This window comes from Platichthys flesus, chromosome 24 (assembly GCF_949316205.1).
Source record: "Platichthys flesus chromosome 24, fPlaFle2.1, whole genome shotgun sequence".
Taxonomy (NCBI): Eukaryota; Metazoa; Chordata; class Actinopteri; order Pleuronectiformes; family Pleuronectidae; genus Platichthys; species Platichthys flesus.
Window position 1 is genome coordinate 1,543,095 of NC_084968.1, and position 12,190 is coordinate 1,555,284.

The 12,190-nt window shown below is 41.2% G+C and overlaps 1 protein-coding gene across 1 annotated transcript in view; it reads left to right on the top strand.

Annotated features, from left to right (window-relative positions):
- Nucleotides 1–12,190, top strand: part of adam19a (ADAM metallopeptidase domain 19a) — a 211,810-nt gene that overhangs the window by 145,754 nt on the left and 53,866 nt on the right. Inside the window, exons 6-10 of the mRNA XM_062383936.1 lie at nt 3,673–3,856; nt 8,763–8,828; nt 9,450–9,521; nt 9,896–10,062; nt 12,025–12,109. Of these exons, the coding sequence (XP_062239920.1) occupies nt 3,673–3,856; nt 8,763–8,828; nt 9,450–9,521; nt 9,896–10,062; nt 12,025–12,109 (574 nt within the window). The remainder of the gene's footprint in view (nt 1–3,672; nt 3,857–8,762; nt 8,829–9,449; nt 9,522–9,895; nt 10,063–12,024; nt 12,110–12,190) is intronic.

The following is a 12,190-nucleotide window of genomic DNA, read 5'->3' on the forward strand; positions in this document are numbered from 1 at the left end:
TCCTCTGCTCTCTTGCAGGGATCAAGTTTTTCCCGGTGCCCTTTTTAAGCATAAAAGAGATCTTATTAACTTGACCCCATTTCCACCAAGCACTAACATTTGACCTGTGACTACATTTCCTCAGAGATTTTAAACTGGGGGGCGTGGGACAGTTGAACGATTTGCCCCCAGGGAGAAATGTGAGGCAAATATAATGTGTGAGGTGAAAGACTGACACACACCAGCCATCTATAATAACTGGAAGCTTGTCGCTGTAGTTTGACCCAATGATTTGGCCGTTTATTAACTCTGTCAGCGGTTTGAGCAGCAGATTGCAGCTATAAGCATCAAACATTGGAGTCTTTGAAATTGTACCTCAATCAAATCTGAACACAAACCATGATAGACATATTTTTAAACCCCTTGTGATTTACTCCTCCTGGGGATATAATTACCTTTGACGGCCATCGTGAATAAAAATCCACAATCCCTTAAACTCATGCTTGTAAATCATAGAAATAAAAGTCTAGCCTCACAACCTGTAGAGCTTTTCAGAGGATTTAACTTGCTACGTTTTCCTCCATGTCAGACTAATAATAACAGGAACAGGAAGTGCTAACAGCTAATACAACTAGCTCAAAGTGGTGATTTACCAGCATGTAAACAAATACACTGAAGACTAAACACAAGGCTCAAGTTGTGGCCCACAGCTCCACTGAAACAGTATGTGTCCTATTTATCTATCTATCTATCTATCCATCTATCCATTCATCCATCCATCCATCCATCCATCCATCCATCCATCCATCCATCCATCCATCCATCCATCCATCCATCCATCCCTCCCTCTCTCTCTCTCTCTCTCTCTCTCTCTCTCTCTCTCTCTCTCTCTCTCTCTCTCTCTCTCTCTCTCTATCTATCTATTTACCCATCAATCCAGCTATCTACCCATCCATCCATCTTTTCAGTGTACTCCTTGGTATCCCCATAGATTTATCAAACCAAATCAATCCAAGCCTTGATTGGCTTCAGATTTGAATTTGTTCGAAATAGAAATTGATTAGAGAAATCACTTACAACCAATTTTAAAAAAATTTTGGCTCGTAATTATTTTTGAATTGAAGCAGTTAATTATACAACCAACCTTTATATCAGTTATTTTTATTCATCCCTCCCGTTGGTACTTTGACTGCAAAGCCCCTTCCTTGTTGTACATATTTCATTTGTTCTGTCTTTTTGCAACCCTGCATGATCTTTTTTCATCAGACACATCTGGCAGTGCCTTCTGCCACGTGTTAGCTTGGAGATTTTGATTGTGTCACCAGTGTGATCTGACCTCAGTGTGTCACCTGACCACATCTAGCAGTAGATGTTTTTTTTGCCACTTCCAAATATCCGCGCTCTAAGGCAGAGCGAAAATCCTGCTGTGAAAGGAAGTGGTCGGATTTGATCAAAATTAGAAGCTAATACTGATGACGCACTCAGCAGTTGTGAAAAAAGGAGAAAGAGTTTGAGGGAGAAGCTGAAACCTTGTCTACCTGTGAATGTCGAATTCTTTATTCTTTGAAAAGTTCAAAAAATCCCTTTCAACAATTCCAAGTGTTAGCAAGGTGCAGCTCTTTTCAACAAGCACTTTATTTTAAGCATACTGACCTTTTGAAGTGGACATTTTTCAATTAATAAAAGTCTGTCAAGTTGCGGTGGCTTTTAACACTAAGCGGTCACAAGTAATCAAATGTGTCTAGCACTTATCCTTTTTTTGTGTGTATGGACAAAGCATTTTCTGACAGCAGATCAGTTTGATATGTGCTGGGCTCCACCGGCACAGTCAGTGGCAGCTACAGTGAGTTGTTGGATGAAAAGGTGCAGGCAACAAGCGGCTCACCTCCCAACTTGTCAGCCAGGTTCCCTCTTTACATGTTCCCTGCTGCTCACAGAATGGCGTAGAAAAATATTAAAAGATCAACAGACTTCTCTATTAAAACTGTTTAACACTCTTAATTCTACAAGCAACATTTGGGGTGTAGGGCTGTTTAGCCTTTGTTTTCGTAGTTGTCCTTATAAACCACAGCACAGTGCGTGAGGGTGTTTTCAAAGATGCATTGTGGTATACAATGAGTCCACTGAATAATATAAAACAAATCTCACTAAACAGTCGGACTGCATGACAAAATGGCAAACTCACTACTCACTATTTAAAGCCAAGGATTGAGCCTGAGACAATGTTATAGTTTCTAGAAGAAAGGGCCGTCTGGTCTGTAGACAGTCGATGGACAGTTAAAGGAACAAAGACTCTCACAGAAGAGAAAACTTTTTACAAAGTTAAAATATGAACTTAAACTTGTCGGGCTACGTGACGTTAGAAAAATGCACAGGACACAGTCCATCAGGGGATTCAGTAGGGGAGAGGGAAACCAGTGGAGGAGTGATGAGCCGTAATCTTCATCTCCCTGGGTGTTACAGTGGTGGTTGTTGAAAATTCACTGCTGCATCCTGCGGTGGGGCTTTACTTTTCCGTGCCTTTTTGGAGGGATACAATTTCAAAGCAGAGCTACAGCAGCTGACCAAACAAATACAGGAGAGGTCACATTAGGTCGATAAAATGTGTGAGCATTTGAATACTGTATGATTTGGATTTTAAAACCTTGTTAAACAACGATAAACCTGCAGTTGCTTCTGCAAAGCAACTGCGATAAAGTAGCCACAGTTTGTTATGAATGAGATGACACAACTGCCTTATCCCAGCACCACCTGTTTCTTTCACACACAAGTTCTAGTGCTAGCTGTTCTCATAGCACCACCAGCTGCTGTAGATGAGGAATAAATATTCATCTCTCAAACAGCGGATCATTTTACACTATCTCTCATCACAGACAATTGTTATCCACAACTCAGGAGCTGCATCAGATCATTTTTTTTATTGTTTTAGTGGAGAACTTGGCCTTGCTATGAAACAAGGTAAAATATAAAAAATACTTAAAATGAGACAATAATCATGATAAAGAAAGTTCAGCATAGAGCAGCTTGATGAACAGAGAAATTATAAAATGGAGCGATGCAACCTCACTGTAATCATGTCCAAAATCTGAATATAAAGGAAATTAAATCAAAGTAAGTGTAATTGAGTCATTTTCCAAAATTTTACCATTTGTTTATTAGAATTTAGTTTGGGGATTAACCTTTATAGACAGGACAGTAAGTGTTAAAAGGGTAAAGAGAATGGGGCAAGACTCACAGCGAAGGGCCGGGTGAGAAATTAACCTGCGGCGTCTTTCAGAAACTAAGTCACCTGCAGTAACTGTGCTGCGGCAAGTAAAGAACTAGTGCTGGTCTCAGTCCAAGGAAGATCATATTCATTCATGATCAACCAGGTACAGTTTTTTTGCACTGATTTCATAATTAATGTTTTTCTGAAAATTAAACTTATTTAGCTTTTTTATTGTTCACTGATATGTAAGTTTGACAGCCTTACTTAAAGGGATAATAATCACTCAAACTATTCACAAATTAACTACTCAGCACTGTGTAGATGAGTGGGATGAAGTGTTTGAGTCCACAAAACACTTTAGATGTTTCAGGACTAAACAACGTAGCAGCAGAATCCAATTCAAGTGAAGAAGACATAATTAAACAACAGAAAAAAACAAAACATGCCTCTCTAACGTTTCTCTTTTCTCTCCTTCCTTAACACAGAGGCCTGATATCCTTGAATTCGAGCTACACCTACTACCTGGAACCTGTCAGTGGTGTGGACCCTCTTCACCATTCCCTGCTGAATGCTGAGGAACTTCCAATTAAGGGTGGAAACTGTGGCCACGGTCATCCCATTGTACAGTCCAACCGTTTCTCTGACCTGCTCAGACCATTCCACTTAAGGGTGAGTCTCACAGACACTTATTTTTGGGATAATAAGGAGAAACATTAGTAGGTTGTTTACCTGATTCAAACATAAGTAATGTGGCGATAAAAGAAATACAAATTTCTGGAAAACCATCTCCACACCCTCCTACAGCAGCCGTCCGGTAGCATTAAAAGCAACCTATTGTTTGGTCTTGGTTAGGATTCTATACTTTGGCAAAACTTCATTTTGAAGTCTCCGATTTTTATATTTTTTCTGTGTAAACACACATTGCTCCACATACTGAACTTATTGTTTTTTTTGGGGTTAGGAGGGTTTGGACCGTATGTTACTATATCCATTTGGGATCTGGTTCACAGTTGGCAACACATCCAGCTTCATTAATGTCAAGTATCAAAAATAACCATTGAAACTTACAAATTCCCTTTAAATTTTTGGGGAAAATGTAGAAAACATTCATAGTAGCCATGTTAGTTTTAGGCAGGTGCTGACCTTTACATCCTCATGTTAAAATAACTGTAGTGAGCTCCTGTCACTTTAGATCCACAGCACCACAGACTGGATGCTGTGGATCCCTATCCCTAATCTGTTTTTTTTTTTCCTTTCTAGTATTGGAAAAAAAAGGAAACTACTTAGAAAATGTCAGTGAGTTTAATCACCGCTCAGTTACACAGCATAAGCCAGATGTAAAGTTTGCACGGAGTAGTAAAAAACCAAAGTGTATTGAACCGAGCAATGTTGGCTTTTGTGAGAGAGGGTATTCACGAAATGCTCCCAGATATATTCACTTCAGGTAAATGGTAAATGGTTTTGTATTTATATAGCGCTTTTCTAGTCTTGATGACCACTCAAAGCGCTTTACAGTACAATTTTACATTCACCCGTTCACACACACATTCATACATGCATCTTTTTGCAGCACTTTGTTATTCTATTGGGGGCCATTCAGGGTTCAGCATCTTGCCCATGGACACTTGGGCATGCAGATGGGTCTGACTGGGGATTGAACTGCCAACCTTCATGTTGGAGGACGACTACTCTATCCCTCAGCCTCAGCAGCCCCTAGTTAAACTGTTCCGACTGTTGGCTGATTGTAATACTATGTACCTAGCTGAATGGATGTCGAATGCTCCCTTCTCATCAGTAGCAGATACAATATCTGTATATTAAAAGAGGCCGGTTTCCCTGTCAGTACATTGAAAAAGACACAAACATAATGGTTCATTTATATCCTCTAATGTAATGGATTGGGTTCTAATTTTCTTTTGTTTTATTTGTTATGTAGCAAATTAAATCACCAATCTCATGTGAACATTTGGCTCTGCAGGGGAATGCTTTTTGTGATGGGCAAGCACAATATTGAATGGGTCTTGGGGCCATTTAAGGCCTCAGAATGACTCCCAGTGCCTGGAGATGAAGGGAATGAGGCTTTCCAGGTTGGTTTGGTTTGGATATGAGGCCCAAACCAAACTAAACACAAGTCAAGCTGCCTCGTGTGCAGTTATAGATGATGCTGAATCGTTGCCTCTGCCTTCATTTGTCTCCGCTGCTGGGACAAACTGTCAGTCTTTCTGTTTCCTTCTCGTATTTATTCACTTTCCCCATTTCCATTCTCAATCACTTTAAACTGTTTCTCTGCTCCTTATATGCTAAACCCCTTATTAGTTGTCCACGAGGGTGATTGTTCTCTTTCTCTGTTTCTTTATCTCCCTCCCTCCTGCACTTGGCCCCTTGGCTCTCCCAATTCCCACCGCAGGCACCCATTAATCCTGGGCTGTTATGCAGAAATGCCAGCCACAGTAGACCCCAGACGGTCCTAAGGCGTTTGCCACTATTTGCTTCTCAAATGAATAATGTGATGAGTGAATGCATTACTGTGTGTGTGTGTTTGTGTACATTCAGTACACACCATTCTCACAGACACAATTTACTGTGTGTGTGTGTGTCTGCCTAGCTCCACAGGCTGCCTTCACAACTCGACAGACTCCCCAACAATCGGCAGTATTGGTGTTAAGTCCAGCCCGAGCCATGGTAGCGGTCCCTTCACATGTAAATCAATAGATTTAATTACAGCTGAGCCTTTAATTAATGGTGGTAATCATGTATTTGGGAGGTGAAGAATGAATGATGGAAGGATACAAGGAGTCATACAGTTTTATTAACACAGAAGCATGAACGACTGCTAAAATACTCGTACATATTAGGATTTTAAAACTAAATACAATCTTATAAACTCTTTTAACCTGTTATTTTTTTGTTGTTGTTTTACCTTTACAAATTCTGTTGACATAAAATGTTTTTTGGGGAGGTAGTTTGTTTTACACTCATTCTGGCTCCAGTAAGCTTTGAAATTCCACGTTTTTATTCTGTTCTTTTCCCTTTCAAATATCTATAGTTGAAATAGATCAATAAAAACAGAATGAATTGTGTTTGTGTTAGTCATGTGCTTTATGGCATTTACAAGAAGTTATAATTGCTTCAGAACTTCTCTCTTTCCTTCTTATTGGTTCAGCTTTATGCAAATATGCAACGTGTTGGAAGTTAAATCTGCGTGGTTTTCACTGAGCAGCATTAATCTGCTTTTTTCCAATTGGTTACACAAACAAAACGAGAGCCAAGCTCCTAAGCTGAGCCTTAGTCCTGCTGTCCTCACTCACAGTTCATTGAGGGGGCTTTCATTCAGGACTGACACCTCCATCAGAGGTCTATGTCACTGTATAAAAACTATCGGAGCTTCCAGCCAGTCAGAGAAGAGAACACTCAGCAGCCAGGGTACATCATATCACTCAAGTGTCCTGGTGATTTGTTGCAATTCGGCTTCTCCAATTAGGTTTAACAAATAATTTGTGTATAGATAAACCTCACTTAACTGATGACCTTGCTTTCTAGCTAAACTAATATAAGGATGGCACATCTAAAATCCTATAATGATATTTGTCAATTATTACAAACTAAACAAAGATGTGAAAGAATAGTTGACTTATTTAAAAGTCAGCATCCGTGGAATCAAAAATTATTGACTCAGATTAAGCTGCAACACTTGACTACGCAGCATATCATCCGTGCTATAGTTAGTGGGGTGGGGGGGCTGTAGTTGATTTTTCATACTGGACACCATAGAAGGTTAACAGCCATTAACCATTATACTACCATATTTTATACTTATGTCTATTAAAGTTATAACTGTGACATATTGCTCATGGAGAAAAAGTTGGATGGAAAATTAATATGAAGCTCTTGGTTAATGACATCAACAAAAGCTAACATGACTCAGGATTTCTCAAACCTGAATTCCTCCCAATGAAACCTGACTGGAGGTGTGAGTCCGAGCTACTTTCATTTATAGAAGGCACTCAGACATTTTGTGTTTGCTGTTTACGAAAATAATCTGCTGAGAATCTTGTCTGTGATCACTTTATTGGGTGTGCAGTAACATTCACAGTCAAACAAACAGTCTGTAATAGGAGACGCTTTAACTTTGTGTTGGTCCAGCTAAGATGACTCCGATGTCACAAGACCCGTCAGAACTGCCACCTGTCAATCGCCCCTGAGTCATGCGTCACGCCGCCTAAAACTACAACACTTTGAGCTCTAATATCTAAATAATTATATTTTTCAGTTGGACACAAATTGTAAGACGGAGTGAATTCAGCAAATGGGACCATAAAGACTGACTATTTCATAGGAGAAGTTGGCGTTTAGCACCAGAGATTTATTTGGAGCGCAACCCCTGCCAGATCTCTATGGTTTAACAATTTTAAGCACTTCCGCAGAGGCTTCATCTTTTTGAGCTACGTCCACTATTTACCAACGGTCTACGGTCACAACACAGGAAGCTCATAGTAATCGCTAAAGGATTAAAGGAGCTGGTGAACTTCTCTGTGTATGAGTCAAGTGAACACACATCATGGTGCATGGAGCAAAGTGACACATCAGAGGAAGCTGCTGCTCTCAAGAAACACATCACTGTGTCGGAAGTTTGCTGAAGAGCAGCTTAACTCTCTACACCAAACACTGCTGGGAAATGTGATTAATGAAACTAAGACTGAATTGTTTGGGAAGAACATGCAGCTGCAGTTCAGTGGAGGGAGCTTCATCTTCCGGGATCATGTCAGGGAGGCTTTTCACCGGCTGGAGATCCGCAGAAGTCGATGAAACAGCAGGACAATGACCCTGAACTTTAAAGTAAATCTACTAAAGAATGAGTTCAAACAAAGAAAATCCACCTTCTGAAGGGATCCAGCCAGAGTCCAGACCTTAACCCAGGAGAGAAGCAATGGAATGAGCTCAGAGCCAGACCAGACGTCCAGAGAACATATCTGAGCAGAATCAGCTCTGCAATGGAAGCTACGATAATAAAAGATATTGGCTAAAGTTGTTGCTGCTAAAGTACAATCACCCAGTTATTAAATCCAAGAGTTGCCATTCTTTAACACCAGCACTGGGAGTCTTTAATAGATGTGTTCAGTTAAGAAACAAAAAATGAGACAACTTGAAAGTATTAGATTACACACATTATGTTCATCTTAACTTGTGACTCATTTCAAAAGGTTCCTTAAGTGTGACTTGCCACTTAATTCAGTCCATCATGAATCATACATTTATAAAAAATGCATAGAAAAGGTTTCAAATACTCAGAATCCTCATTTAAAGTTCTTTAGTACTGTCATTCAGATATAGTTGTGTGTGTATCTGTTGATCGACTGCAAGCATGAACTGCAAATAGCTTATTCAGCATGCAGAGACAATTTACCAATATATCTCTATTTTGTCTAAAGGGCAGCCCATTGTGGCCGACATAAAAGCTCCCAGGTATATATTGTAGAATAAAGTTGTTCATAGCATAGTTTTGTGGAGCCATGAACAACAGATGCTACATTGACCACGTGCCCATTGTTCTTTTTCCTTCTCTTTCATGTGTCAGGTTAAAAGGAATGCCGGGGGCACCACTAAGTACATGGAGCTGTATATCGTGGCTGACAACACACTGGTAAGCTACTGCTAACATTCCACCCACTCCACCCACCTCAACGGCAGCATATCCCTCTGCAGGGTAAATCAGCAGGACCACATTTAAGTGCCATGTGTCCAATGACCATCAAGTGACACATTGGCATGGAAACAGGGTCCACATCTTACGCAATTATCTCATTCCAGCTAATGGAGCTCCTTTTGTACTCAGAGCTCCACGCTGACTCACAGTCACAGCGAGGCAAAAGCATGTGGAGACGAGCCAGAAGGATTTGCCTGCTTAATGAGAGAGCCGATTCAGACAAAACCAAAAGGTGGAAGGGCTTCTGAATAGACACTAAGCTGCAGTGAGGAGATGCTAAATCTTTATAAAAGACGGTTTACAGTGCAATGTCATAGTGAGAGCACATGTGACCAATATAGAGGGTCTGCTCTTTACCTTGTGTAATTGGCGTAATTATGATGATGGACAAGGCTTTGATGTGGTGACGCAGGGCTGGTTGGGGTGCGTGGTGTTTTCACAGGTCATTAGTCTCTGCGAGTAAACTTCAAAAAGGATTTTCACTTACAATTTATCTATTTGCTTGACCGCAGACCTCAGTGATGCCTCTAATACTCCTCCATCTCCCCTGTCCTGCAGTTTAAGCGGCAAAATAAGGACTACGAAAAGACCAGGGCAAGGATAATGGAAATTGCCAATTACGTGGATAAGGTAAGGCTGATGGCTTCTCCTGCTGCCGACTGCAATTCTCCAGAGAACAAACAGCTCCATTCAGCAAACTAATAGATATTGTTGTACAGTCATCACATATCTCGATGTCATCTATTACCGATCTCCTCCGAAGTTTGTTGTCTTTAGTGTTCAGAATAAATGACTAGCGAATGAAAAGTGCACACAAACGTCCACCGTCGCATTAAGCCTCTAAAGGATTTAATCAATACTGTTCTTCAACAGTGCCTTAGGGGAGATTGAGAGAGAAATTGCCTTATGTGACCAGACTGTGTGATGGGAGCTTGTGAAATGATTGAGGACCAACCTTTGTGTATGTGCAGGGTAAATACTGTATTTGCTTTGTTTGTGTCCAGTTCTACAGGGCTCTGAACATCCGCGTGCCTCTGATCGGTCTGGAGGTTTGGACCGACAGGGACCAGTGTATCGTCACAGAGGAGCCGAACGCCACCCTCTGGTCCTTCCTGCAGTGGAGACAGAAACTGAAGTCGCGCAAGAAACACGACAACGCGCAGCTGCTCACGTGAGCGATAGCCACACAAATACATACACAGCTTAAACCGCTCTGTTGCAGACAATGTTGTTGCTTAATTTGCAAATATGTTGTTATAGAGACTGGCAACAGCAATTTCATTTACAGCTGCACAGGCCTACATGTTAGTGGGCTGGAGACTGTGAATGAAGGGAGATTGTGCCCCTTTTGAAAAAGTAACTTATCACAGTCGCCCTCTGACAAAGTAAACTTGAACTTATAAGTAGTAAAACACTGGATTCTTGTGTTGCCATGGCTTCTCTCCCATCTTTGTCACGTCCGACAGGAAGAACAAGATAACACTGTACCTCATCAGCAGATATTTTTTCTGTTTCCAGGGCAGCAGGTGCTGTCGAGGGAGCAAGACATGTTCTCATATCTCATATTTCCCGGTGTGTCAGGAAAACCAATAGTGCAACTTTTGCGTTTCAGCCGCTATAAGTAAATTGTATTGTCAAAAAGGGGAAGACTAAAAGTACAGCCAACAGTTCACACACATTACCTAAAGTAGAAACTAAACCACCATTTAGGAAGTAAACAAACCTTGCTGACAATCCCTCATTACACAGTACAACTGTTGAGAGCGTAAGTTTTGTTTACAACCTGTTTGATACATCACCTGAAGGAACAATTAGCAAAACTATTCAAATGAGACCATATTGTCATGGGTTGCTAATCCTGGAAAAGTTACCAAGGCTTGCAGACTACACCGAGGATAAAAATACATCCTTTACAACCCACCCCCCATCTGTCGGCACTGAGAGCACAGACTGGGCGCATTCAGGCAGGCGTGTCATCAGGTCCCAATTAAAGGCCACAGACACCTGCTTTTTTTCTATCGGGACGTGGAACAAATAAGATAAAACAGTGTTACAACTTACCAACCCTAAGTCTGATTACATGTTTGATAAATAAGACCAAATTGATATCAAAGCCTGATAATGGTCCTAAAATCGGACAAGTAAAGACTGAAAAGCGACAAGCAGGAAGTCATTGCATCACAATAACACGGCGCTCCAGAAAAGATTCACCTGTGTGTCATAGTGGAACCTGCAACATTACACACAGGGTTCATGAGAAACTGTTGTAAATCGTCTTAAATGATTCCCTCCACGTTCCATTTCCCAGAGCGCAGCCGAAGCCTGTACAGGGTGAATTTTATGAATGGAAGTGAATGAAGAAGATGCCTTTCACTGTGGAAAATATTTTATCGCACCACAGGCAGGGTAGTAATCGGTAAAATGAGCTGCTATTGTTTTTGAGAGAGAAGCGGCCGGTTCTCCCCCCTCCTGATGTTAATACATGTGTTCATAATCATTATTGTACCTCCTTCCTATCACCCGATGAGCCTCTGTGTGGCTCTAATGATGTGCACACTCCCAGCTTTCGGTCCGATCCGTTCATATTCCACGTGTAAATTGACAAATGATTAGTTAAACTGGAATTTTATTAAGCAAAGTTATGCTTCAGTTGGCTGTAATTGGGCCGAACATCTCTGCAGCTTCACAGCACGAATACACACACAAACACACACACATATACAGATTTATCCATAAGCAGTAAATTGTTGGCCCCTCATGCTCTATAATTAGTTGTGCTGTTACCACAGGGCCTGTTTTGTTTTGATTCATCGAACGGGGCTTGATTTTGTTTTGGGATGCTAAGTGACAACTGCCAGGAGAGCACATGGTGGATTGGGGTTCCTCGCACGCCCCCCCTCTCCCACATCTGAAAGGCTTATCATGTCTGTCACCATGCTCCGAAGTTGCATCTGCAATCAATGTGCATCGACTGTGAAGCTGTAAGTGAACAGGGAGGAGATTATGGTTAATGATGTTTCTCTCTCGCTCTCTCTCTCTCTCTCTCTTTCTCTCTCTCTCTCTCTCTCTCTCTCTCTCTCTCTCTCTCTCTCTCTCTCTCTCTCGTACGTGCGTATGTGCTTGCATTATATAGTGGTGTGATTTTCAAGGGGACAACTATCGGCATGGCACCGCTGGAGGGGATGTGCAGCCTGGAAAACTCTGGAGGCATAAACGTGGTATGTAGGAATATATTTCTCCTTTCTTCCCCGACTCGACCTGTATCTTTTTCCCCGGCTTAAATCCAGCTTTAATTGCCA